A 26324-nucleotide genomic window follows, 5' to 3' on the forward strand; every position below is an offset into this window, starting at 1 on the left:
CATATACTCGTATGACTAAGCATATTCTCGATTCGGTCAAGAAAGGCGCGATGAATTTGTGCTTTGTCACCGCGTTTTGACACGAACATCTTCGGTCGATCCAGTCGTACCTTTTTTGTAAAAGGGCCTCCAAGACACACCGATTTTTTGTGAGATACCTACACCGCCATGAGCGGACTGTGGTCTGGACGCCAGCGTACAGATGCAAGCAATCGAGATGGTGCGGAGACATCGAAAACGAAAACGTCAGCCTTCCGCAGGCCTTCTTTGGTTCCACGTAGGTCCAATCGAGACAGTCCATCCAAAGATGTATTCATGACCAGCGAGCGGCGCTCTATCTCGATGCCTTTTGACACACAATCAAGCAACCCCAATGTGTCTGGACAGTATGCCTCTACCAGTGCAGAAACGCCGCCCTTCCACTCGAATCGCCATGCATCTACTAGCGTTTCGTCCACTGAATCGCGGCCAAGCTCTGTTCTCGCCCCAAGTGGTGGATATCAAGCACGGTCACCTATCATTCAAGCACGAGACAGTGATAAAGCATCTCCAAGCTCAGGTACGTATTATTGGGGAAGTGCGTGGACCATGCTGCATGTATGATGCAAGCAGAGTAGCAAGTGACACACCAAATTCTTGGGGCAGTGTCACTCTTTGGCACATGCATGAGGATCGAAGTCTGTTCACGCTTTGGAACCATGACAGCTGCATGATTGGACGTGGCCGCGTTGCATCCCCTTTGCATTCGAACAATATACTAACTCCGTACCCCAGCTCCGTCAAACCCTCTCATGTCGCAATTCAAACCATTCGGAGATCTTCCGCGTCGTATGCCACGACCTTCTCATGCTAAGGGGATGCAGTTTGATACGCCTCCTCACTCACCACCATTCATGGACGTGGGTATCCCCCCAAGCTACCAACGCCTGCTAAGCTCGTCCCCTGTTGATTCAAAAGCTCTTAGCCGGGGGGATGATGCTTGCTCGATTGTCACAGACTCTTCGTCGATTCGGCAACGACCAGCATCGCGGGCAGCCTCGTTGTACGGTGTACAACCACCTCTTTCTCCCGTTGGCACTCAAAGGTCCATTTCACCTCCCCCCGTCCCTCAAAAATCCTCTTCGCCAACGTCAGATCGCCGCATTGGTCCAAAGTCACCTCTGCGTGCTCCAGTTATGGCTTCGGGACGAAATACGCCTGCGTCACTCGCTGTCAAAGTGCCGTCTATTCATGAACTAGATATGGCACCACCATCGATTGATTCTTTATGGCGCTCTGATAGCGTCAAGACATCCGGCTCGACAATTCGATCCGAGTCAGAAGATGGAGCCTGGGACTCATACGACTCGACGCCGTCAACGCCTATGCGTGATGGCTTCCAGCCACCTTTATCCACACCCCTTGCCGTCCAGTTTGTTCAGACCGGCAAGGGAGTGTTGAGTGTGGTGTCGTCGGAGGACGATGCGCCCAGACGCGTCACTTCATCAACCACACATCTCTCTATGGTAAATTGTCCGCTGCCCAGCTACGACATGCTGCGCATCCCTAACATGCTAGTCGTGCTGGACATGTCTAGCTCTCATCTTTCTGCTTTGCCTGAATCACTGGCTCTGTGTACTTCGCTAGAAGAGCTGAACATTTCCTGTAATCCTTTGGGCACTTCGAATATGGCTGCACCCATGTCTTGTCTCCGTGCTTTGGAGAACCTCCGCGTATTGCTTGTCGATGGCTGTAAGTTGCCTGTGGTTCCCCACGAAATTCTCAGCCTGGAACGCTTGCAAATTCTTGGATTACGCCAGAACCGACTGACTTGCCTGCCCAGTTGGATGCATGCGCTCGATTACCTTGACTGTCTCTTGCTCGCAGGCAATACACAATGGACTCCAGCCTGGAAGGCCATTGTAGGACCACTTTTGCATCCTAGCAACGACCCCCCATCCCCAGCGACAAACATAATGCCAACGACGCCTACGGTCAACACTCAGATCTCGCCTAAGCCCCCACCTATTCAAAGCCCTTCTGAAGCACGCAAACGCAGTGGTGGCTTTTTAAATAAGCTTAAAACGAATAATCGTACAGGTGCTCAACTTGACGGTTCTTCGTTGGTACGAGCGCCGAGCAGAGCAGGGACAGTGTCTGATACAGCTAGTATATCATCCGCCGCCAGCGTAACGACAGACTCACCTGTGAGGTCCTCGAATGCAGGTGGTTTAAGGGTACCTCATCAAACGCCAACCAGAACTTTTATGGTGCCGTTGCCTAGGCTGGGTCAATTGCCGTCGAATTCGCATGAAACCAGGTCACTGTCCTGCTTCTTACCTGTCTATGCCGACAACGGTGATAGGGAGTCTGTGTTGGCTTGGTATGCCCGCGTGGGTACTTCGTATGTCCGAAATCTCCGGGCTTACCTACGTGATATGGATGAACTGTTACCAGAGCGACATCGCCAAGTGCCACAGACAGCTTCGTCAGTGGCCGATAGCAGCGGATTTGGCAGCCCCATCATGACTTCGGGAGATGCTTCAGACTCAACTCCCAGTGGTACAGCTGGTGAAGTCTCTTCACGCCACAGCATCTTGGAAGATGTGGGTGAAACGAATAAGACGCATGTCAAAGATAATGCTGCGAAACGATATTGTGTACTTCGCGAAATCATTGAGACAGAACGAACATATGTTGCTGGCTTATCTGAGTTAATGGACATTTACGTGAAAAGGGCTCGACAGCCAATGGACGGTGTATCAGACGAACGCGTTATGTCTGTCGAAAAAGAGCGTATCATTTTTGGGCACATCGAAGTAATCATTCAATTTCATCAAGGGGCATTCTTGCCAGAACTGGAACGAAAGACGGCGGCCCTATTCAAGATATCTGAGCTAGATGAGGAGCAACATGCATCGCTCAGCGCTCAAGTCGCAGCTGATGTGGCGAATGTATTTTCGGAATATGCCACGTACTTTAAAATGTACACAAACTACGTCAATCAATATGAGACAGCCTTGAAAATTATCTCGCAATGGCATGAGCCAATATCGCCCCGTGTAAAATCCGCTATCAAGTCATCTAGCACCTCACTTGCCTCGATTGGACAGCGCTTCTTGAACATTGACCCGGCTTTGTCTAGCACATCACCTACCGCTCTCACCTTTGAAGAAAAAGCATTAAGTGATTTACAGCCCATTTCGCATGCAGAGCATCGACGTATGCAGCTCTTCCTCAGACGGTGCCGCGACGACCCTCGTCACTCGCAAATTAACTTGGAGGGATATCTTCTCTTACCGATACAGCGTATCCCACGATACCGCTTGCTGCTAGAGCAGCTCGTCAAATGTACATCGCACGGCGTGTTGCCTGATTTGGATCGTGAGGCCTTGGCACGTGCACTTGCACACATTTCGTTGGTGGCCTCATGGGTGAACGAGGGCAAGCGCCAATCTGAGCAAGGCAAACGCCTTTTACAATGGCAGAGTCGTTTGCGTGGTACATTTTCTGCCCCATTGGTTCAGCCGCATCGACGTCTTGTGTGTGACGGGCCATTTAGATTGTGTCGCGTGTCGAAGCGTGTGTACCAAGGCACGCCGCCCGGCGATGTTTCTGGCCCTAGGATGAGTTGTGACGAAGATTTTCTTGAGCAGATGACCATGGATTTGCCTCTCCATCTTTTGTTGTGTAATGACCTCATTGCTGCTGTATCGTCTAGCGTGTCATCCACCGAAGATGCTTCGCCTATAAGCGGTAAAAGTCGTGTGATGCATGGCTCGGCATCAGGTGAAACAGGCGCGTTGGACCTGGTAGCAGTGCTCAAACCGCAAGTCCATATGCTGCCTCCAGGCATGCATAAAACCGTCATGTTGCCGCCAGCATCCGTTGTGGGACCGTCACTGCTTCGTATCGTGGATGCAAAGTACATTTATTACTTCATGGCGCCTTCTCACACTGAGGCGCAGCGCTGGCAATCATTTATCAATGCTCAAGTGTAACGACCATGCAAATGACCAACATGATTTCAAGGTAGTATCGTAGATAATGAGCCACGTGGCTAATGTAACTTGGGGAGGGACGTACGCAAGTGCGGAAGAGCCACTTATTTGCGTGGGCCATGCAAGGTTCATCTTCAACGCATGCTCGAAGTGATTCGTTTGGCGAATTCCAGATAGCAGACGAACCTTTAGAGCTCGGCACAAATCAACAGGATGATCGTATTTTGGATTTACGCCCTATCGAACAGAAACTCGACGCACATCGGCATGAGCAGATTGCTGAGGCTATTACCACTGAGCAAGCGGGACCTAGCTCTAGTCTACGAGCTATAGAACACGAAAATACGGAACAGAAAGACTCAAAGCCTTCTTCCTATGCAGGGGCTATATGGAGTAAGCTTAGCGCTCTGAGCGCGTTCCATGATGCATTGTCCAAACCGCATCCGCCTCGCCGACGACCGTCCGTCGTTCGCCGACACACATCCTCTGCCCCAATTTCTGGAGCTCCTGGCTTTGATCCGAATGCCTCGCCGCATTGGAATCGTGGGAATTGGACATTATCCTCGTCTGAGCTCTCACGCGATCGGCAGCCGATTCCCGTCATTCTCAAGGATAGGAACCAAGACACGGACGCGGTAATTGAGCCCTGGCACGCCGCACGCATTCAATCACTTCTACCTTTGCGATTACGACTAGGAAAGTCTTGGTCACTGGTTTATTCACTCGATCAGCACGGCTCTAGTCTAGCTACATTGTACAGTCGCATCGAAAGATTTACGGGTTTGAGATCGTCCTCGGACAGCATGCAAAGCGAGGGATGGCTTCGAGGATCATCGCTAGCTGCTCAATCAGCTGTTTTGGGAACGAGTTTGTCAGATGAAAGCCTAGGTAAAGGTGTATCGACTGAAATGGCCATGGTCCTGGCTGTAAGTGATACAGATGGCAATGTGTTTGGAGCATTTATAAACGAACCATTGCATAAATCATCACATTACTACGGAAATGGGCAGTGTTTCTTGTGGAAGACAGTACAGCGACGCTTGCCCGTGCCTCCAACGGAAACTGATGGTGATGCGAGCAATTATGACGACATGCACCCTGATCGTGCTATCGAGTATTTCTGCTGGTCAGGAGAAAACGATTATATGGTACTTTCAGAGTCTGACTATTTGTCTGTCGGAGGAGGGGATGGTCGGTATGGCTTGTGGTTGGATGATACGTTTTCTAATGGCTTATCGTCTCGGTGCCCCGCCTTTCATAACGAGGTGCTATGTAATGCAATCGAGAGCCAAGCCACAAATGCCGCAGATACGGCACCCAAGCCATCTGTAGACCTGCTCATACCTTTGGACGAGACCCATGGCGCAAGTCCCCTACCCGAAACCAGTCGATTTACGTGCATAGGTGTTGAGGTATGGGCCGTAGGCTTGGATTAGTTCTTCTCTCCACTATGCAATGCTCGAGCCCGGTGCCTTGCGTTTGATGGCAAAGTGGTCGTTTGATGCACCAGCGTATCACAGAGAAAAGGTTGATGCAGCACTGCATATGGACGGACGTGATGCGCCGATTCCTGCTCTAAATACAGAAGAGATGTGTACAGCAGTGCAGCATTGTGTGCGTGCTGTATCGGCTTATCGCACCCAACTGGGGACGCAGACATTGTCGGAGCAAGAACAACAGGAATTATACGAAATGCGGTACCAAGTCTGTGGGTGTTATATTCTCCAACATGATCTTACATTGGCTCGCTCTGAGCTGGAACTCTTAACCAAGTCGCTTCGTCCATGGCGCGGACAGCCTCCCTGGCAGGCTCAACTCAATGCACGCGTGCTTGGAACTCTTGCTTGGCTTACAGAAGCGCTTGGTGACGTGAATGCATCAAAGCGTTATGCTTTATGGCGCACACAGCTATCTACGTGATCTACCATGGCGTCTCACCCAACTCGGCATCATCCACCAGAGAACTAAAAGTACACATTGTTTCGCTTTCCTCGCACAATCGTTCACGCCAATCACGCGTTGGTTCCGCTGGCTTGCGTACTTTCCGTGACGGCATACGCGCTAATGCATCGTTGGTAAGGTCTTGATCATACGATCGCAGTTTTTCGACAAACTGCTCGAATACCGAGGTCTTTGCCACATCTTTGCGAAAGCCACTGATCTGGTCGGGTGTATACTTCATAAAGGACAAGACGTCGGGTAATTCAGTGACACTGACAAAGTTTTGCGTTAACGCCACCGAGTCGTCCAGGTTGACAACGAGATGCCACCATCCACTTGGCACGTACATCACCTCGCCTTCGTGGCACACCGCTTCTACCAATTGGCCATCTCCACCGCACTCGCGACGTCCATGCTTGGCCTTAGTCTCTGCGTAGAAATCGAGCATCCACTCGCTAAGACTTGCCGGTGCCGTGACCTCGGACTCATCCTCTGTGACATATACACCAGGCGGTACCGTTTTGGGTGGCAGAAGCATCCAATATTTCGACCCTTGCATTACGGCATTCCACGCAGATGTCATGTTCGGGTCTTTATGCCAGCAACTGCCACTTCGTTTAGGACCAGCAATAAGCCAACGATAATCCGGGCGCGCGTTGCCAAAGAGACAAAAAAGATCCGCACGAATCTGCTCATCGTTCGCCTCTTCGTCCACCAATGACTCGGATCGAGGATATCGAGTAATCAGCGTAGGTACTCGCCAGTCGCGTGCCGCCTGCGCATCTTCCACAGCCACGTCAGCATCAAATAGGTAGAAGGGAGACGTGTCAGGCACAACTCCCGACGTCGGATCGGGCATGCCACCCCCACCAACCGAGCGCGCATATGATACATAATTCTCGCCATTCACACGCAAAGCCTCAGCCTGAAACATGCGGGTCGCCCAGACCTTTTCGATAAAATCAAGTGACCATGCATGACAAGGCCAGTTCTCCGTAGCATGCATCAAAATGCAGGGCTGACCCTGCTGCGAATATTTGGTGAGAAATTCGGACACATTGCACGTTCTCGCATCTAAACGCTCAATGTTATCGGGTATGCTGGGACGTTCAGGTACCATGTCTGTAGCAATTTTGCGTACACGAGAAAGCTTGCGCATTTCGCGCCGTGCATGCATCTCAATAAAGAGGCGAGGATCAAATGATGCTGTTATAAATTCTTGGTATATGGTATCTGAGTACACACCCGACAAATGGATGCGGCATGCCGTGGCGGCATCTTGGCATGCTTTCATCTGCGTCTCTGTCGCAGCATAAGTGCCGCGCCAGCTTCCATTCCATTTTAATACGTATCCACTCTTATCACGTATATACTTTTCGCGCCACACTTGAGGCGTATTGACAAGCGCATAAAAACTGCGGCTCGCAGAACTCAGCGCCAAAAGCGACCGTACGTCCAGCCATTCAATGAGGAACTGGACAAGAAATGCATCTTCCCAATATGCAAAGCACCCAAGACCCTTAGGGCGCAAATTCTTGGCTCCTTCCAAGTATGCGTTTCCCAGAGGACACACACCCAGTGGGTGCGCCGATAGCGCTAGCTCCAAGGACGACATGGTCCTGGAATTACCAACTTTTTTTTCTCTGCAGGCGGGGGATAGTGCCACGTGGGAAAAGATCAACACGCGCGGGTCGGCAGCAAAGAGTGCATGCGCAAATCTGAATGGCTTGACGTCCACCACACTACGTTGATCTGAACGTGATGAGGGAACTGATTACCTTCTCTGTCGGTCAAGCAGGAAATCAGATCTCTACGGCATTCTGGGAGACAATTCTTGAGGAGCATGGTCTGAACAAAGATGGAGTACGTAAGAGCCTGGTGTGCAAGCCATACTGATACCATACAGCAATACGTCGGTAACGATCCGCTGGAGCTTTCCAAGATCAACGTGTTCTTTGAAGACTCAAATCAGGAGGGAAAGTACGTGCCGCGCTCAGTGAACATCGACTTGGAGCCGGGTACGATTGACCACCTCCGCACAGGTTCGTTGGGTCACCTGTTCCGCCCAGACAATTACGTTCATGGCGCGTCCGGTGCCGGTAATAACTTTGCTAAGGGCTTTTACACGGAGGGTGCAGAGCTTTTAGATGCTGTTCTTGAAGTAGCACGTCATGAAACAGAGCGTGCCGATATGTTTCAAGGCTTCCAACTGATTCATTCATTGGGTGGCGGTACAGGTTCTGGTCTTGGTACCAACCTGTTGAGCAAGTTGCGTGAAGAATATCCGGATCGTATGCTTGCAACATGGTCAGTGCTTCCGTCCCCAAAGGTGTCTGATACGGTTGTTGAGCCATACAACGCAACGCTCTCTTTCCACCAGCTCGTCGAGAATGCAGACCTGTCTTTCTGCTTGGACAATCAGGCACTGTACGATATTTGCCAGCGCACATTGCGTACCGAATCGCCTAGGTACGATGATCTCAACACGTTGATTTCGTACGCCATGTCAGGCTGCTCGACTACGCTGCGCTTCCCTGGTCAGCTTAACTCGGATCTCCGAAAATTGGGTGTGAACATGATACCATTCCCACGCTTGCACTTCTTTACATGCGGTTATGCACCGCTTGTTGCCTCCTCGCTTCAATCCTATCAAGCCTTGAATGTGCCTCAGTTGGTACAGCAGGGATTTAGCCCTCATAATAACATGGCTGCGATTGACCCACGCTCCGGCAAGTATCTCACAGTGGCAGCTATATTCCGTGGAAAGGTTTCAAGTGAAGAAGTCGAGTCTGAAATGCACAAGGTACAGCTCAAGTCAACCGGTGGCTTTGTCGAATGGATTCCTCAAAATGTGCTGACGTCGCTATGCAACGTGCCGCCTCCCAAGCTCAAACTCAGTGCCACCTTTATTGGTAACACCACATCGATCCAGGAACTTTTCAAGCGTACACACAGCCAATTCGGAGCTATGTTCCGCCGTAAGGCCTTCTTGCACTGGTACACGAACGAGGGCATGGACGAGATGGAATTCACAGAGGCGGAATCTAACTTGCTCGACTTGGTAGCTGAATATGAGCAGTATGAAGCTGCTGGCGTGGATGATGACGAAATGTACGAGGGTGAGTACGTCGAAGAAGTCTACGATGAACAGGGCGAGTACGTTCAAGACTATTAAAGATGTTTTCATAGCTTTCGAATCAGCTAAACATACTGTGCCTTCATTCGAGGCATCCCTGACACCCGAATATTCATAGTCGATGCTACGCATGTGTCGACACGCCGCAATCCTCACAGCTGCGACGCTACACATCTCGTCAAAGAACAATCGACTCAACAACCAACCCAAAACAAGCATACACTACATGACACACACTTTTCATAGGGGTAAAGACCTTTTGGATCTAGCGCAATGTAAGGCTATCTTGAGGCGATAGGCTCGCCGATACTCCATTTAGACACATTCGCGCCAAATTGTTTTGTGGCCATCACCCGTTCAGAAACACATATGATTTTGGCAGAGTCAGTGGACAAGGACATCAACACATCACATTGTCCATTGACCTGAGCAAGGATAACCAAAGAGACAATTCTCAATGGTCCTTACATCACAGGAGCTGCCCTGGTCGCGATCGCTTACTTCGAGCGAGCACGCATCTTTCTGCGCTTACGGCGAAGACGGCGCATACGCTTCTTTCTCCATTTATCCCTCATTTCCAATCCTGTATAGTGTTAGCCTACCGCTTTGGAAATGCGCTTGGACACATACCAAGTCCGACTGAAAATGGGATACGACGATAAAGAACAAGATGCGTGTGGCGCCCATCTCATTATAGCCCCTCAAACATTGAAAATAATCACGTGTCATGTAGTTCTGCCTTGTCAGCGTTGGTCATCTATGTGGAGACTCGGCCGTTGAGGCGACACGACACGACTCCTACGCACGGCCGCCAGGTATCGACGATAGTCATGTCGAGCGAAACGACGAAGCAAGTCAACGTCTCGGAAGGTGCGCCAGTTGAGCTGGACCAAAAAGCGCAGCCAAAAATGGAAGCAAACAAGGATGCAGGTTCTGAGGAATTGAACCCTGACGGAACCCCGCTTTCAGACAAACAGCGACGAAAGCGTGCAGAAAAGGCTGAAAAAGAGCGTATCAAGGCTGAGAAGGCAGCTCGCCTTGCGGCGGAGCAGGCTGCGCGTCAGGCTGCCGATGTCGACTTTGCCACAGAAAACTATGGTGTACTTCCGATGAATTGTTCGCAAGAAAGGAAGAACGAGCAGTTGTTTGCTATTGAAGACATCCACCCTGAGAAGGATGGTCAGCCTATCACGCTGTTGGCGCGTCTACAGACGAGTCGTCTCCCATCCGCGAAACTTGCTTTTCTTACGTTCCGCAATGGTGTGCACTGCGTGCAAGCCACACTTGCTGTGACCCCGGAAAAGATCTCGCGTCAGATGGTCAAATGGGCTGCTGCTGTTACGCCAGAATCAATCGTTCGAGTAGAAGGCACCATTTCTAAAGTACCCAAGCCAGTTGAGTCTCCATCTGTGACGGTAAAGGATGCAGAGATCAAAATCTCCCGCATGTTTGTGGCTGTGCCTGTGACGTGGGAAGGCCAAATCCCCTTTTATGTGGATGATGCAACGCGTTCAGATGCCGAAATCGAAGCTTCGCAAAACACGCCACGCCCATTGCCTCCTATTGCTCTTGACACGCGTCTGGACAATCGCGTGTTGGACTTGCGAACGCCCACGAATCAGGCCATCTTCCGTTTGAACCACGGTGTGTGCCGTCTGTTCCGTGAATTTTTGGAAAACAATGGATTTATCGAGATCCACACGCCTAAGCTTCAAGGCGCGGCTACGGAGAGTGGTGCATCTGTCTTCAAAGTGGATTACTTCAAGGGCAAGGCGTTCCTTGCGCAGAGTCCGCAGTTGGGTAAGCAGATGGCAATTTCTGCTGACTTTGGCCGTGTGTACGAGATTGGTCCGGTGTTCCGTGCAGAGGACAGCAATACAAACCGCCACATGACTGAGTTCACCGGTCTCGATCTGGAAATGGCATTCCAGGAGCATTATCACGAGGTGGTGGACCTTTTGAACCAATTGTTCATGTACATCTTTAGCGAGCTACCCAAGCGCTATGCCACCGAAATTGCTGCGGTTCGACGTCAGTATCCATCTGAGGAGTTTTTGGTGCCAGAAGCGCCCGTGTGCCTCAACTTTAAGGAAGGTATTCAAATGCTGCGCGATGCTGGCTACGAGGTCAATGACCTCGACGATCTAAGCACAGAGACCGAGCGTGCACTCGGCAAATTGGTACGCGATAAGTACAAGACGGACTTTTATGCGCTGGACAAGTTCCCAATGGAAGTGCGTCCATTTTACACCATGCCCGACCCAGAGGACTCGCGGTACTCCAATTCGTACGATTTCTTCATGCGCGGCCAAGAGATCTTGTCAGGTGCGCAGCGTATTCACGATGCCAAGTTTTTGGAAGAACGCCTGGCAGCAGCCAACATTCCGGTGTCTTCTATGAAGCACTATGTTGATGCCTTCCGTCTCGGTGCGCCACCACACGCGGGTGGTGGCATTGGCCTCGAGCGTGTTCTGATGCTCTACCTTGGGCTGAACAACATCCGTCGTGTTAGCATGTTCCCTCGTGACCCTAAGCGTGTGGAGCCGTAGAGTCTACACGAGTATGATCCATAAACCATTGCGACTGCGTAAGTAGCGTGGAACGTACAATGTCCGACAAAAGCTTGGTCCGTGCTGCTTTGTCTTGCTCTGACATGCCGGGATAGTTTTTGATCATAACTGTGACATAAGCCTAACATACATACCGTGCTCCCAACCGGGCCAGAACTTTATGGTCTTGTCCTGAACTAGCAGTCGATCATAAAACAGCTGCGAGCCGTCAGGGTCCGTAACACGGTCCGCTGTGCCGTGAAAAATGAGGATCGGACATCGAATGGACTCAGCAATCTGGTCGAGATGGGTGAGTCCATCTGCGATGCCAAGACCCGTGTCAATGCGTAGCCGACCCAAGTAGCCTTGTCGATCTTGTCGTGCATAGAATTCGACGTTCGGATCATCAGATAAGTGTCCACGGATGGGCTGTAGCACACCCAAACGACCGGCCACCAATGAAACCATGCGTGCTATAGCCTCAATGCAAACGTTGGGTCGCGTAATAGGAGAGATTTGAAGCATAGGTGCGGTCAGACAGATACCGTTTAGGGACATGGACACACTCGTCGATGGGGGAGGGTGCAAAGCGGCATGATACGCACAAGTGAATCCGCCCATGGATGCGCCTTGAGCGAAGCGCTTGCGATTTGCTAGGTTTTCAAGCTGCTCGTATTCATCCCACATGTGGACATGTAGCATCACGGCATTGAGAGCCCCTTCATTCCACCGTAAAGTAGGCAGGTAGCCATGCAGACCAGATGAGCGACCAAAGCTCGGCATATCAATACCAATCACACGAAATCCATTGCGCAGGTGGACACTTGCCGCAGTAGCTGTGCGGCCCGAGTACTCATTGATGCCATGCGCCATGTAAATGTCGGCATTCACTGTTGTATTAGCACGCTTCGAACGTACGCTTTGCACGGGCCACTTCGTCTGGCCGTTCCCAAACATAGTAATTCACCCACGCTGTCACGGGCTTTCCGAGGTAGGAAAACGGTAGGCGAAGACCCTGTCCTTGCATTTTCAGGTCCAATATAGGCTCGTTATAACTAAAGAAGACGCGCCGACGCGTCACTTTAACACCCGGTGCCTCGTAAATGAGCTCGCGCTCAATGTTGGAGTAGGGGATGGCCTCGCGGCCATACGACGCGTCACCAAATCCGAAATACACCAAACCAAGCTTTGCAAGCCATGGTTCAATGAATACATAGTAGATTTCTCGGGTGTACCATGCAACGCAAGATACGAGATGTGACATGGTGGGGAGACAAGATTAGATAAATTGCTTACAAACTTCACTAGTCAAGCGCTCCAGATTACTACATGGAGGCAACGTACATTGTTCATGTCTACAAAGCTTGGGAGTCTACAATTTAGGCGCCGCCACCTTCAGACGGTCATGCATAGCACGGACTTCATCAAACGCTTCGTTCAAGAAGTGAGTGAGACGCGAAGCGCTATGCTCCTTCTTCAGGCACATGATCGTGAACGTCAGTGCATGATCCTTGATGGCATAAGCGACACCAAAGCCCTTAGGCGTGACCTCGCCAAAGCCCCATGCATCAAAGACGTCAGAACTAATTTGTGATGTGCTTAGGATCCAGGTGCCACTCTTGGCGTTCATTGGGTCCTTGAAGAGTGCAGGTGGCTCTTGACCCTTAGGAAGCAGCTGCTTGAGACCAAATAGGTGACGATCCACACCCGCACCATCAGCAGCATCCTTGGCGTAGCTAACGTGCTGCACAGCGGCAGCCTGGAACTTTTTGTGGCGCTCGGCATCACTGGCACTCGGGTTTTCCATGGCTTGGCAAAAGGCCAGACTCTCAACGCTGCAACTGCGGATCGTTTCCGTGCGACCAAGCTTGAACTTACGCGTCTGAGCCGCCTCATAAGTAGCGCAAGGGTGGCCAAACATCTTGTAGAAGGCAAGCTGAAGACACATCTGCGCCCAGGCATCAGGAGAACACTTGTAACCTTTGATGGCCTCCTTACCATAGGTAGTGTAGTCCAATACGGACATGTCCTGATCGTCCATGAGAGCCTTGAAATCTTTGCTTGCAGCATTTGAAGCCTTGGCTAAATCACCGCTTACCTCAAAGGGTAGGTACTGCGGCTCATCCAACACCGAACCGGACGAAGGACCACCTAGCTCAATCTTACCGGCTGCAAGGGCACTCACGATAAAGTTGTTCATACGAAGTGTCTGCGAGCCGTCCATCATCGAGTGCTCGCCAATGAAGCCGGACGTGCCATTTTCAAAGACCACGATCTGTTGCTTGTCAAAGAAGCGATTGCGAGCGTCGCCGCCATACACGGCCTCGCCACGCTCTTGGAAGGTCACAGGAGAGGTCGAGTCCAGATTCAACACAATAATACCGCTCTCCACTAGCTCCAGCAGCTTACGGTTGTGCTCACCAGTGGCACCCGCTAACAAGGTCTCGCGATTTTTGACCCATTCGTCTCTGTTGGCAGCAGTAAATGAACCGATGGGGACAGGGTTGACCTGTTGAGTGCGCTCGTCCTCCACGATGCGCTGAAGCTGCAGCTCGATCTCAGCCACGCTAAGCTCCTTGCCAGTCAACTTGTTGACAAGATCCACAATAAAGAAGTGACCATTGCGGATCACAACAACATGCTGATGCGTGGCGGGGTCGTATGACTTGGCCACATCCTCGCCGGTCACAGGAATGCGGCACGAGTTAAACATCCACTTGTACGGGTACATGCACATGAAACCAGTCTTGGTCTTTTCGGGGGAGAGGGTCTCAGAAACAATCATTTCACGGAAAGCCATCATGGCTTTGAGCAGTTGTGCGCCGCGGCTAACACCAGTGGTTGTCTTGGGCACAGATTTGTGTAGATAAAAGTAACTCGAGAATGGAACGACGGGATCACGGTATGACATATACGAGTACGAAAGCCACCAGTCTGACAGCCAGCTCTCGCGGCCCTCAGCAGTAGCACGCTTGACTAGGCGCTCCTGCAGCGACTTGACCAGCTCGGCATCCTTTCCGTTCAGAGCCGACTCGACCGCAGCCTTCGAAAAGGCAGCAGCCTCTTCTGACGGCTGAAGCGGCAGGGTGGAGCGCAAGTACTTAGACAACGTTTGCTCCAGCGGAGGCACTGGTAGCTGAGGTAGCGATGTTTGGCCCATAAACATCGGCTTGGTCGTAGCAGAGGAGGCGTGCATACGTTGGCTAGATTTGGTGTTGTCAGCAGCAAACTTTGTCAAGAGACGACTTGTGAGAGCGTTTTTGGTGGTGCGAAGAAGAGGAGCACGCGCGTCCATAGGACTCGTGTTCGTAGAAAAGCAAGCGTTGATTTGTGGCCTGTTCGACCTTTGACGGTTGGGGCCTAATTTCACGCGCGTAAGTCGGCGCGTGTTGAATAAGCGTCACAGACCCGGTAAATCTAAATTGAACACCGGTGCCCGACCGAAGAAGCTCCAAGCCACTCACACCGAGCCAATTCGTGAAGGAAAGGTGGAGGGTGCACGTGGGGATGACCGAAAGCAGTGAGATTGGCCCCCGGTCACCGTATTTGGATGCAATAAAGATGCATGAAGCAGTTGTGTAACCTCTCCCCCACCACAGCCATTAGATATTTGAAACATGGAAGACCCGCTTGCTGAAATTAATGGTGTTGTGGAAGGACTTGTGCGTGCAAAGGATGCCGATGCGCAACGCGATGTCCTCCAGCGCTACTTTTTGCAGGGCGCGTCATTCGACCATCCGATGTGCTGCGTAACCCGCTCGCGCAACTCTCGTGATGCTGGTCTTTTGCAAGTTTATCAATTTTTGCGTAGCGTTTTCATGGATACCGAAATCAAGATTCATTCGGTTGCTATCAATGAGGAGAAAGACCGCATGTATGTGGAAGCGACTCAGCACCTTCGCAGTTACATTCCGTTTGTGCGTAAATACATCTATGATCGTTACGCGAGACTTCTCGTGGTACTCTCTCTGCAAAAGATGGAAGACGGCAAATATTATGTCTCACGCCAGCAAGACTTGTATTCAATTCAGGAAGAATCAGAAACGCTGCTGCCTGGTGGTGTGGACGACTACGTGGTGGAGATCAAGGCATTCGTAGGATACCTTCTCATGCTTTACGTCGCTTTCTTCCAATTATTCGGCATTTGGAGGCCTCGTAAGCCATGCCCGTAATTGCTGTCTATAATAGTTTGAATGTATTAGAACAATTTTGCATATACGACGATGATAGACCTTGATCGTCCATGACAAAGGGCGCCAAATTGGCGTATTGGCGGCACCCGAGGTATATGTCGGCTTTCAACGTAAGCACGAAACTCAATTAAACGTCCCGTGCGCAAGACCTCCAGTTAGGTTAACAAAAACGCAGGCGTGCCTTGTACACCTTTCCCAAGAGGTCCGTCTGCATACTGCAAGACTTTGGTCAAACCTGCCTCCTGACATAGCAATTGGGTCTCTGTACAAAGTGCACAAAATTGCACCTCAGTGCATTGGTGATTTTTTCGCAACATGTCAAGCAACGAATCCCATCATATATCAATGGAACAGACAGAAGGGACTAGTCAGACAGCCAGTCGATGGCGCGATAACCGCAAAAAGAGTGAGTTTTCAAACCCATTAAATGATCTTCGTCGATTTTTAAACAATCATATTGGAAGCGGTAACGTGCGGAATTCTTCCAAGAAAGAGGGCTCTCAGAAGCATGAACGCTCGCGTGCCAGTACAATGAGCCACCGAGACATAGATTTACCGCCTTGGTCTGGTGCTGGTATTTCGAAAAAGTATGGCAAGTTTGGAAAAACGCTTGGCATTGGTGCTGGCGGCACGGTTCGTGTCATCAAGCGGTCCAAGGATCAGGCCCAACTAGCCGTTAAAGAGTTTCGGCACAGGCGTCCCGATGAAAGTGAGAAAGAATACATCAAGAAAGTGACGGCAGAGTTTTGTATCGGAAGTACGCTTCACCATATCAACATTATCAAGACCTTGGATATTATTCGAGACAATGATCTCTTTTTCGAAGTCATGGAATATGCTCCTATTGAGCTATTTGCCATCGTAATGAGCGGCAAGATGGGATTCAATGAGATCAATTGTGTTTTTCGTCAAATTGTAGATGGCGTTGACTACCTGCATGGCCTTGGACTGGCGCACCGCGATCTCAAAATCGACAACTGTGTCATGACCTCGGATGGGATAGTCAAGATCATTGATTTTGGTACAGCCACTGTGTTTCAAGTGCCAGGCAAAAGCGCTTTGTTTGCCACGGGCATAGTAGGGTCTGACCCATACCTAGCGCCAGAGGTCCTCTCGCGACAGACTTACGATGCGCGCTTGACAGACGTCTGGAGCCTTGCAATCGTTTACATTTGTATGGTCCTTAAAAGGTTCCCTTGGAAGATACCTGATCCCGAATTGGATCCTAGCTTCAAGTTATTTTTGCTGGCCCATCCTGAGCTGGGCGGCATTAAGCCTTCAAGCCTTCTCGAGGACGACGAAGCCCATGATGAGCCTATGATCAGCGACCAGTTGCCAGAAACCCGTTACGGAACTGTCTTGCAATCATCGGGTGCTCATCGGCTGCTTGACCAATACACGGGTGATGGCAATGTTAATGCTATTCCCACTGCCAAAGAAGCTGGTTACGATATATCACTCGCTATCCCGACCAGTGACGAATCGACAACCGTAACACCTGTTGACACAAACGATGGCCAGGTGCCTCGTGATATACCACCATCACACGAAGAACATCAAGACTTGCTTGATGAGCGTCACTATCATGAGCAGGAGCTTTCCAGTGAAGTGCATTCGCCGAAAGACCACGAAATGTCGAAGGAAAAGAATGGCACGAGTCCTGATGAGGATCCTCAACCGCGTGCGGCCGATAGTCTGTTCAGGATTCTACCGCTTCGTCCACGTATGTGCCTATCACGCATGTTGGTTCTAGACCCAAAGAACCGCGCAACGTTGGGTGATTTGCTTCGTGGAAGAAGTTATGGTGGCACTGACGGCGCTATTTCTGCCACCGCTTACGCACAACAGCAACAAGCTGCAGAGGCTGAACAGATATCTCCACTCGTAATGCCTGTGGATACAAGTCAGATTAGGAACAACACATCAAGAAGTGCGCCTTACGGAACCATGGAGCCATACGTTGATGAGTTTGAAAATGATGAGGACTATGGTGATGAGTGGCTCAAGGGAATCAACACTTGCTCACATTGGCGATTAAGTTCTACAACATCTGGATGCTCGTCTACTGTGGACACTCATACACTTGTGGACGTGCCCGCGACTATGACCAACTCCCTTGAACCTGCGATGCATGACAAAAACTGTTTTGCGGATATGGGATTCCGAAGCATCAATGACATCATGTCAGGTATTGCGTGTCGACCCCCACCTAATCATACACATGCATCGCTCTCGGCTTTGCAAGAACACAAGCGCAGATTGTTCCCTCGTAGAGATTGAACGAATTGGTTGAATTCTCAAACCTACATTTGGCGCGTTTGCTGATGCAGCATTATGTGACACTGATTCGCCCTATGCATACTACACGTGTTCCTGCAGCAATTCAACGAATGATACATGACATTATGCGAGAAGAGGGCAGTGCTTCAAGCAGCGGCGCAGGAAAAGCGCGTGTCCTTGACGCATCGTGGATACAATGTGGATAGGCTCGCAGCAGCAACTTGGGCTCTCGTTTTACCACGTACGGGCTAGCCGTTGCTCTCAGGCTGGCTAGCTAGACCATGAGTACGAACTATGCCATGGTGCCACAGGGTCGTGAGAATGTAAACGACCCATTCAATCAGCACCAGGTGTACGACTCCCGTCCTTTACGCCCCCTTGGTGCGCGATCGCAATACGAACCAGCTCGTGCTGCGAATTCACACCCTTATCAGTTCGAGAACAATCACTACCAGCAAAGTCAACAGAATTTACTTGCCGGTCAGCAGGGCATGTCTTATGAAACCAACCAACAAGACGACCTGTCGCGAAGTTTCCAGACGCCTGATGCTGCTGGCTCAGCGTCAAGAAACCAAACAGGCGGCATTCAACCCTCTGACTACAACGAAAAATTCTCCAAGCAACGTCCATCACGAAAATGGCTCTGGTGGCTCGTTGCAGCGATTGTGTTGATTTGCGTAATTCTCGCCGCGGTTCTTGGTGGGGTTCTTGGTTCTCGTGCTTCAGATGATGATGACGACGACAGCAAAGATAATCATTCCATGCCGAAAAGCCAAACGGGAAGCGATAACAAACCAAGTAATCTTGTTGGTGTATTCCCGCAGAGCGTGTTTGATGCTGCCTCCAACGCGGCGAAACAAGGCGACACAGATCATATTGCTTATTATGGCACAGATACATATGGTAACCCCGTATTTACTAGCAGTGGAAACAAGAACAAGCCCTCGTTTGGCAAGGCCGTGGGAAAATGTGAAGACCCATGGAAGCCTACCAATAACCTCAACAATGGACGTCCGGGCCATCCTCGTCTCATTGCCCCAGGCTACATGTGGGACTGTCTCGAAAGCAGAATCAAGGAAGATGCTTATCTCACGGCATGGAACTACAGTATATTTCAGAATGCTACGAACTGGCTCGATGAAAAACCCGTTGAATATGACATTGATGGTGGCTTGACCCTCTCCGGTATCCTTGACGTTTCACGAATTGTGCAGCAACGTCTTAAGGCCTGGGCATATGCTTGGCGCCTTACGCGCGACAAGAAATACAAGGAACGCGCGTTTAAGGAAATGAGTGTAGCTGCGGGCAACACGTCGCAGCCATTTGGCAACGGCGACAAGCGATGGAATCCTGACCACTTCCTCGACACCGCTGAGATGGCTGCTGGATATGCCTTCGCATACGATTGGATGTATGATGCATGGAACGATAAGCAAAAGAGCTACATTATCGATTGGATTGTTCGTTTCGCCTTGGCACAAGGTCTAGACATGTATAACAAGAATACCGCCTGGTGGTCCACCGCGAAAAGTGGCAACGGCAACTGGAATTGTGTTTCAAATGGTGGCCTGATCTTTAGTGCGCTTGCCATTCAGAACGATGCGAAGGGTAGCGACAAAAGTACGACAGACCAGATTCTGAAGAAGGCCCTGGATAATGTCAAGCAAAACTGTATGCGCGCGGTGTACGAGGATGGAACATGGTCCGAGACGCCCAATTACTGGTACTTCGGCACGAATGCTCAGGCTAGAATGGTGTCGGCCCTTATTACAGCCACAGGGTCTGACCAGGGCTTGATGGACCAAAACAAGAATTGGTATAAAACGGCTGAGTTCCATATGTACGTGACAGGCAATGCTGGTATGTTTGCTTATGGTGACAACGGTCCCAACAAGTTTGCGACAACTGCAAACCAGTTGTTCCTTTACAGTCAGCTCGCCAAAAATCCCGTCTACGCGCTATTTCAGCGTGATCGTGCCGATGCAGCTTCTGATCCGCTGAGTATGTTCTGGTATGACTCCACACCTCGTGGCGCCTTCTACAACGGCTTGCCACTCGACCGCCTATTCGACAATGACATGGGAAGCTGGGTTTCGATGCGCAGTTCGTGGACAGACACGACTGGTAACTATGTTGCCATGAAGTTCTCTAACCATACGGGTCACCAGACACACGGTGACTTGGATGCGGGTGACTTTGTTATTGATGCTCTCGGCACGCGCTTTGCGGGCGAGTACGGCAGTGATAACTACCTGGCTAAAGACTATTTCATGGGAGAAGAGGATGGTGCTGCGCGTTGGACGTACTTCCGCAAAGGCACGCAAGGTCAGAACACTATCGTGATTGGCAAGCAAAACATGAACGCTAGTTGTAAGCCCACGTTCAAGTTCGACTCATCGAATACGAAGCAGAACGATGATCTGAACTTTACCCCTGACGATAAGTCGACGGCGTATACTGTGACTGACTTGAGCTCATGCTATGATGAAGACAAGGGATCCGTGCAACGAGGTATCCGTTTCTTGAACGGACGTCGCCAGATCCTTGTGCAGGATGAAATTAAAAAGCAAAATAAGGAGATCCAGTGGCGCGTACAAACAAATGCTACCGTGGAGCTGTCGAAGGACAAGAAAACTGCAACGCTGACTATCACCGAGGTGCATGACCCAAATGCAGCCATTGACAAGATGAAAATCAACATTCCGAAGGCCCAAATGAAGGCCACGATTCTGTCGCCCGGTAATGCTCAGTTTGCCGTTGCGCCAGCCTATGACAAAAATTCTAAGAAACCAAACTACTACTATGGCGAGAATGAGGTGCCTTCACAGGATACGGACAACAACGGCCAGCGAATTCAAGCTGAAGTCCTTGACTATGAAGTGAATGTTCTCTCTATCACGCTGCCTGGTGATTCAGACACTAACATCAAGGTTTGGTGGCAGCCGCAGTACAGCGAGTTGAACGATGCAGATAAGGCTCAACCAAAGAATGTCCCTCTATCAAAGTGGTCTATTGATAGCCACTAAGCTGCACAAATTTCGAATCCCTTGCAAATACGTTGTAATTCCCATATAAAATAGCTTAGATCGAATAAGAGTGGCCTACTTTTCGAACCCTACCTACAGCGAAAGCAAATCGGTTTGCACGCACATGACCAGAACATGGCTGTGGACAGCAAATTTTCGCACCGAACCATACCTCCAGTACACAACACGCGATTTTCTAAAATTAGATTAGTCCTAGGCAAGAACTCAAGGTGGATTGGATGGCTTGGCAGCTGCAGGCAACTCTAACACGTTTAGTTGAGCAAAGGAATTAAACTAGTAATTGGAGCAGGGTGAAACCCAGCCGTGAGTATAGCCAATCATATGTACATAAAGGCACGTTCACCGAAACGGACCCACGTTCCGGGTTACGGCTGATGTAATTATCAAGGAGCGCACATATCTTTTGCCGAGGGGCATTACCCAGGCTAAACATCCTGCTCTTTAGACTCCGACACCTCCTTGGAGGCTGCTGGCAGAGTGAATTCGGGCTACCAATATGGATCACCCGCTATCTTTCCTGCTGGACTTGTCGGCTCCTGGTGATGGTGTATCACTAGGTGATCATTTGGCAGCCCATGTTACCGACAATGGACGTGTCAAAACCCTCCTAGATTGTCTGCCCTCAACAAACAAACGTGCACTTATTTCTCCGGACCTATCGCGTCCGCCATTGACGCACCGCATGCTGAAGCAATTTGTGGCATCATTTACGCTGCCCAACAGTCCTCATATTAAGCCACTCGAACAAAACAACCGTGTCATGATGGCTCTTCCAACAGGCCCTGAGAACGCTTTGGCGTTGCTTTGCATTGCCTGTTACTTTAGCTGTGCACCTGTAAATGCCAGTTGCACAGCTGAAGAGCTGCGTGATGATTCTTTACGTCTGGGAGCTCGTGCTGTAATTTCGACCGTGGACTCCATCGAGCGTCTGGAGTTGGATCGCCTTTACAGAGAGCACGGTATTGAGATTCTTCTTCTCGAGCCTCGTCCATCAGGGCCTGCAGGTCTCTTTGACATATCCCTCATGGTAGAAGAACAACCAGGATCACGTCAGCGTGGCCCTCTCACCCCAAACAACCTGAAAAGTCAGGCTTTGGTTCTGCATACTTCAGGCACCTCTGGTAAAAAGAAGGTCGTGCCGTATTCCATGCGCCATTTGATTGTCGGCGCTTGCTGCGTTATTCAAAGTTGGAACTTGCACCCTAACCAAGTAAATATGAACATGATGCCGCTTTTCCATGTTGGTGGTATTGTGAGAAACCTGTGGGCACCGGTCTTGTCTGGCAGCAGTACCATTCTTTGCAGTGGATTTGACCCAAACGCATGGTGGACGCTCACGACTCAGCTGGGTGCCACGTGGTACTACGCTGCTCCAACTATGCACCACGCAATTTTGGCATCTAAGCCAGCTGAAATCGACCCTTCGACCCAGCTTCAAATTCGAATGATCTGTAACGCTGCTGGTGGATTGTTGCCGTCGTTGGCTAACGAACTTCGTGCCACTTTCAACTGCACGGTCTTACCCTCTTATGGTATGACTGAATGTATGCCGATTGCATCACCTCTTATTACATATCAACTCGAGCGTCCTGGTTGCTCTGGCATTGCTTGCGGCCCTCACCTTAGCGTTCGAGACCAGCTTGATATCACAAAAGAGCTCGAACGCGGCAAGACGGGCGCCGTTTGTGTAAGGGGTCTCCCAACCTTCAGTGGTTACGAGCTTGAAAACGGTGAACTCGATACTTCCGTTTTTACGAAAGACGGATGGTTTGACTCAGGTGACTGTGGTCACATGGACGAAGATGGCTACTTGTACATCACCGGACGTTCTAAAGAAATTATCAACAAAGGTGGTGAAGTCGTTTCGCCTTTCGAAGTAGAGGAGGCGATTACCCAAGCCTGCAAGGGGCGCGTCAAACAGACGCTGGCTTTCTCTGTTGAGCACAAGGTACTACAGGAAACGATTGGCGTCGTGATTGTGCCCGAAGCTGGCCAACCTCGTATCGGTCTGGTCGAGCTGCAGAATTCGCTCCGGAGTTACTTGCATCCATCCAAGTGGCCTTTCGTGATGGTTTATATGGATGACTTGCCGAAGAATCAAGCAGGTAAACCGCTGCGTATTAAACTTGGCTCGCGTTTGGGTATCACGTCAATGTCGGATGATGTACCCGCTCTTGATCGTCACTTTGAGGCCAAGGCTCCCTCAAAGGATGTGCCTCTTTCACGTCCCATTCCTTGCTCCCGTGTGACTGTGGATTCGCGCGCTGTTCAGCGTGCTTGCTACCGTATTCCTGGTGTATTGGATGCAGCTGTCTCACAACAGCGAGACCGATCCCTCATGGCATACATTCAGGTGTCAGAAGATGCTGAGTTTGAGGCAGCAGATATTGATCGCGCACTTGGTCAGATCCTGCACGGCTATGCCGTGCCAAACCCTCTACATGTTTTCCGTCAGCCACTGATCAAAAGGGATGGCGATTACGATTTCGCTGCGATGGAAACTATCGTACGTGAACAAAACGCCGCGTCCATGTCACAAACGTCGATTCTTGTCAGTACTATCATTGGAAACCTGCTCGATCTCGACCCTGGCTCGATTACTGATGAATCCGACTTCTTCCTTTTGGGTGGTAACAGCTTGCTTCTTGGTCGACTTATTTTCATGATCCGCAAAGAAACGGATGTGAGCCTCGAAGTCTCGTCACTCTTCGTTAACTCTACAGTATCCAAGATTGCAGCTCTCATCGATGAACAACGTAATGCAGGTTCATCAGAAGAACAGGACTTCTACCAGATCGACGAAAAAGGTGCAGGGCTCTATTCTTCTGCGAATCTTGCGCACAATTATGACGACTCGGACCCGGCATTCTCTTCACATGGCAATAAGCCACGCAGTCAAACACACCCACTGGTCATATTCGTTCAAGCCATTCCATTCCTATTCTTTTATCCTCTAAAAGCTGCGTGGACTTGGACGATCATTCTCCATGGCCTGGCATTTTTCGCCTTCTACATTGAAGACTCAATCTGGCAGCGGATTGGTGCACTGCTGTGTTCCGTTGCGATTGCGCGTGTCACGAGCCGTGTTATATGTCCCGTTGCGGCAATTGCATTCAAGTGGGTAGTAATCGGTCATTACCGGCCCGGCAAGTACCCCATGTGGTGCAATTACCATTTGCGTTGGTGGATTGTCAACCAGTCGCTCCGCACAAGCGGGCGAGGTGTTTTCGCACTGACGCCCGGCTTGATGAAGTTGTATTTCCGTCTATTGGGTATGAAGATTGGCAAGGACGTGAGTATCGATCAAAGGACAAGGTTTGGTGAGCACGACTTGATAACAATTCATGATCGTGCACAGCTTGATCGTTGCTACGTTCGCGGTTTTTGTGTTGAACGTGACGGCTTCTTCCGTCTGGAGCCAATTGTCATTGGTCGTGACTGCGTCGTCAACACGTATACGTTTATATCGCCTGGTGCTCGCCTGGCTGATGGCACTGTGTGGGGTCCACAATCCTCGTCGCACGAGCCGCCATCACCTGACTCGTATGCAGCGTACAACAGCGGGTCGGTTCGTCAGCCACACATCCTAATTCGCTTGTTGATTGGCTATCCGATCGTTATTCTTGTGCGCCTTGTCTCTTATGTTCCTTGGTATGCCTCTCTGTGCTTGCTATTGTCGACACCATTCGGTTTCGATTCCACCGACTCACTACGAAGCGTCATTGCCTGGTACGCGTACCCTCATCGTATCGGATACCACTTCTTCGCTCGTATCATTCGCAAAATCCTGCCTCCGCTGGTCAACTTGGTGCTTGGCCTCATAATCAAGCGATGCCTTGGTCTCAACCAACCTGGCTCAATGCGTAATGCCAGCCAGTTGGTTCTATTCCGTCGTTGGATGACCTCGCAGTTGCTGAGCCAGCATCATCTCAAGCGCGCATTCGAAATTATCGGTACGCACTACGAAATGACTTCGGTCGTTTTTCGTATTATGGGTGCTAAAATCGGTAAGCGTGTGTACTGGCCTGGCTCGGGTATTTATTGCCCTGACCCAGAGTTGCTGGAGGTAGGTGATGATGTGGTCTTTGGCTCGCGTTCCGAGGTCATTACTTCGGACTCGATTAGCTTCGATCCTATCCGCATAAGCCGTGGTGCAATGATTGCTGACCGTGTGGTGCTCCTCCCGGGTGCTACTATTGGTACTCAGTGTGTTATGGGCTCAGGTGCTCTAGCTCGCCGTAATGGCAACTACGAAGACCGTTCTGTTTGGATGGGCTCGAAGAATGGTGAGGCTGTCAGCTTTGGCAAGTCGCAAGGTCCTGCTGAGCTTGGTGAGGAAGACACAATCACACCATTCGGTCGTGCATACTACCAGCGTCGTGCGAACTACTTTGTGATGCCTTACCTGATGATCGTTGCTCTCAATGTGCTTTTGCAAGCCGTCGCTGCCGCTTATTGGGCAGGTGGTTTCGCTGCAACAGTCGTTGCTATCAACCGGATCGTTCAGACCTTCTTCGATCGTTCAGACTTTTTGTTCCCTGATCACTGGTATCGACCTGCTTTCTTGTACCTGTGTATCTGCATTTTCTTTGTTGTTATTTTGCCAGGACAGGCCATTATTTCCCTTCTTTGGCTGATTGTGACGAAGTGGATAATCATTGGTCGACGTCGAGAAGGAAAGTACAACTGGGATCAGAGCAGTTACTGTCAGCGCTGGCAGACGCACCTCACGCTGCAAAAGCCAACAATGCAAGGTTATGGTGGTTACATTTTCCACAATTTGTCCGGTACAGTGTTTGCTGTGTGGTTCCTGCGTGCATTGGGTGCGCGGATCGGCAAAGACTGTGCGATTTGGGCCGGAGGTAAACCTAGCCTCACGCTCACAGAGCCAGATCTTGTAACGATGGGTGACAATGTATCAATCGATGACTGTTCAGTTGTGGCACACATCAACTCGCGTGGTCAGTTTAGTCTGAATCGCCTGCGTATAGGCGATGGATGCGCCATGCGTACTGGTAGTCGCTTGTTGTCCGGTGCCAGTATGGAGTCACAGTCCATGTTGCTTGAACACACTCTTGTGGCCTCTGGTGAAATTACAGAGAGTTGGGCTGTCTATGGTGGCTGGCCAGCCCGTCGCCTTAATTTATTGCGACCCTCTCCGCTAAAGGCATAACGGGAATACGTCAAAAGAGGCTTGA

At 50.4% G+C, this 26324-nt stretch overlaps 12 protein-coding genes across 12 annotated transcripts; 9 read left to right on the forward strand and 3 right to left on the reverse strand.

Moving 5' to 3' along the window:
• Window positions 1-168: 168 nt before the first annotated feature.
• On the forward strand, window positions 169-3980 carry MRET_1444 (RhoGEF domain protein; the record flags this gene model as incomplete). Its single annotated transcript, XM_027628071.1, has 2 exons — window positions 169-559; window positions 775-3980. 2 exons carry the CDS (start codon window positions 169-171, stop codon window positions 3978-3980), a joined length of 3597 nt encoding a protein of 1198 aa, XP_027483696.1.
• Window positions 3981-4099: 119 nt separating this feature from the next.
• MRET_1445 (oxidation resistance protein 1) lies at window positions 4100-5416 on the forward strand (the record flags this gene model as incomplete). The annotated part of the gene is made up of 1 exon (XM_027628072.1): window positions 4100-5416. The coding sequence occupies one exon, from the start codon at window positions 4100-4102 to the stop codon at window positions 5414-5416; it is 1317 nt and encodes a 438-aa protein (XP_027483697.1).
• A 19-nt stretch (window positions 5417-5435) lies between these two features.
• Window positions 5436-5900, forward strand: MRET_1446 (uncharacterized protein; the record flags this gene model as incomplete). The annotated part of the gene is made up of 1 exon (XM_027628073.1): window positions 5436-5900. The coding sequence occupies one exon, from the start codon at window positions 5436-5438 to the stop codon at window positions 5898-5900; it is 465 nt and encodes a 154-aa protein (XP_027483694.1).
• A 1-nt stretch (window position 5901) lies between these two features.
• MRET_1447 (F-box domain protein) lies at window positions 5902-7536 on the reverse strand (the record flags this gene model as incomplete). Its single annotated transcript, XM_027628074.1, has 1 exon — window positions 5902-7536. The coding sequence occupies one exon, from the start codon at window positions 7534-7536 to the stop codon at window positions 5902-5904; it is 1635 nt and encodes a 544-aa protein (XP_027483695.1).
• A 146-nt stretch (window positions 7537-7682) lies between these two features.
• Window positions 7683-9096, forward strand: MRET_1448 (tubulin beta; the record flags this gene model as incomplete). The annotated part of the gene is made up of 2 exons (XM_027628075.1): window positions 7683-7784; window positions 7828-9096. The coding sequence occupies 2 exons, from the start codon at window positions 7683-7685 to the stop codon at window positions 9094-9096; spliced, it is 1371 nt and encodes a 456-aa protein (XP_027483315.1).
• A 791-nt stretch (window positions 9097-9887) lies between these two features.
• MRET_1449 (aspartyl-tRNA synthetase) lies at window positions 9888-11606 on the forward strand (the record flags this gene model as incomplete). Its single annotated transcript, XM_027628076.1, has 1 exon — window positions 9888-11606. One exon carries the CDS (start codon window positions 9888-9890, stop codon window positions 11604-11606), a length of 1719 nt encoding a protein of 572 aa, XP_027483316.1.
• MRET_1450 (acylglycerol lipase) lies at window positions 11587-12870 on the reverse strand (the record flags this gene model as incomplete). Its single annotated transcript, XM_027628077.1, has 4 exons — window positions 11587-11640; window positions 11665-11735; window positions 11762-12496; window positions 12525-12870. 4 exons carry the CDS (start codon window positions 12868-12870, stop codon window positions 11587-11589), a joined length of 1206 nt encoding a protein of 401 aa, XP_027483345.1.
• A 108-nt stretch (window positions 12871-12978) lies between these two features.
• Window positions 12979-14901, reverse strand: MRET_1451 (carnitine O-acetyltransferase; the record flags this gene model as incomplete). Its single annotated transcript, XM_027628078.1, has 1 exon — window positions 12979-14901. One exon carries the CDS (start codon window positions 14899-14901, stop codon window positions 12979-12981), a length of 1923 nt encoding a protein of 640 aa, XP_027484027.1.
• Window positions 14902-15223: 322 nt separating this feature from the next.
• On the forward strand, window positions 15224-15778 carry MRET_1452 (uncharacterized protein; the record flags this gene model as incomplete). Its single annotated transcript, XM_027628079.1, has 1 exon — window positions 15224-15778. The coding sequence occupies one exon, from the start codon at window positions 15224-15226 to the stop codon at window positions 15776-15778; it is 555 nt and encodes a 184-aa protein (XP_027483354.1).
• A 336-nt stretch (window positions 15779-16114) lies between these two features.
• On the forward strand, window positions 16115-18079 carry MRET_1453 (protein kinase; the record flags this gene model as incomplete). The annotated part of the gene is made up of 1 exon (XM_027628080.1): window positions 16115-18079. The coding sequence occupies one exon, from the start codon at window positions 16115-16117 to the stop codon at window positions 18077-18079; it is 1965 nt and encodes a 654-aa protein (XP_027484045.1).
• A 281-nt stretch (window positions 18080-18360) lies between these two features.
• Window positions 18361-21105, forward strand: MRET_1454 (heparinase II III family protein; the record flags this gene model as incomplete). The annotated part of the gene is made up of 1 exon (XM_027628081.1): window positions 18361-21105. One exon carries the CDS (start codon window positions 18361-18363, stop codon window positions 21103-21105), a length of 2745 nt encoding a protein of 914 aa, XP_027483356.1.
• A 517-nt stretch (window positions 21106-21622) lies between these two features.
• MRET_1455 (AMP-binding enzyme) lies at window positions 21623-26299 on the forward strand (the record flags this gene model as incomplete). The annotated part of the gene is made up of 1 exon (XM_027628082.1): window positions 21623-26299. One exon carries the CDS (start codon window positions 21623-21625, stop codon window positions 26297-26299), a length of 4677 nt encoding a protein of 1558 aa, XP_027483355.1.
• Window positions 26300-26324: the final 25 nt, after the last annotated feature.

This window comes from Malassezia restricta, chromosome II (genome assembly GCF_003290485.1).
Source record: "Malassezia restricta chromosome II, complete sequence".
NCBI classification, from domain to species: domain Eukaryota; kingdom Fungi; phylum Basidiomycota; class Malasseziomycetes; order Malasseziales; family Malasseziaceae; genus Malassezia; species Malassezia restricta.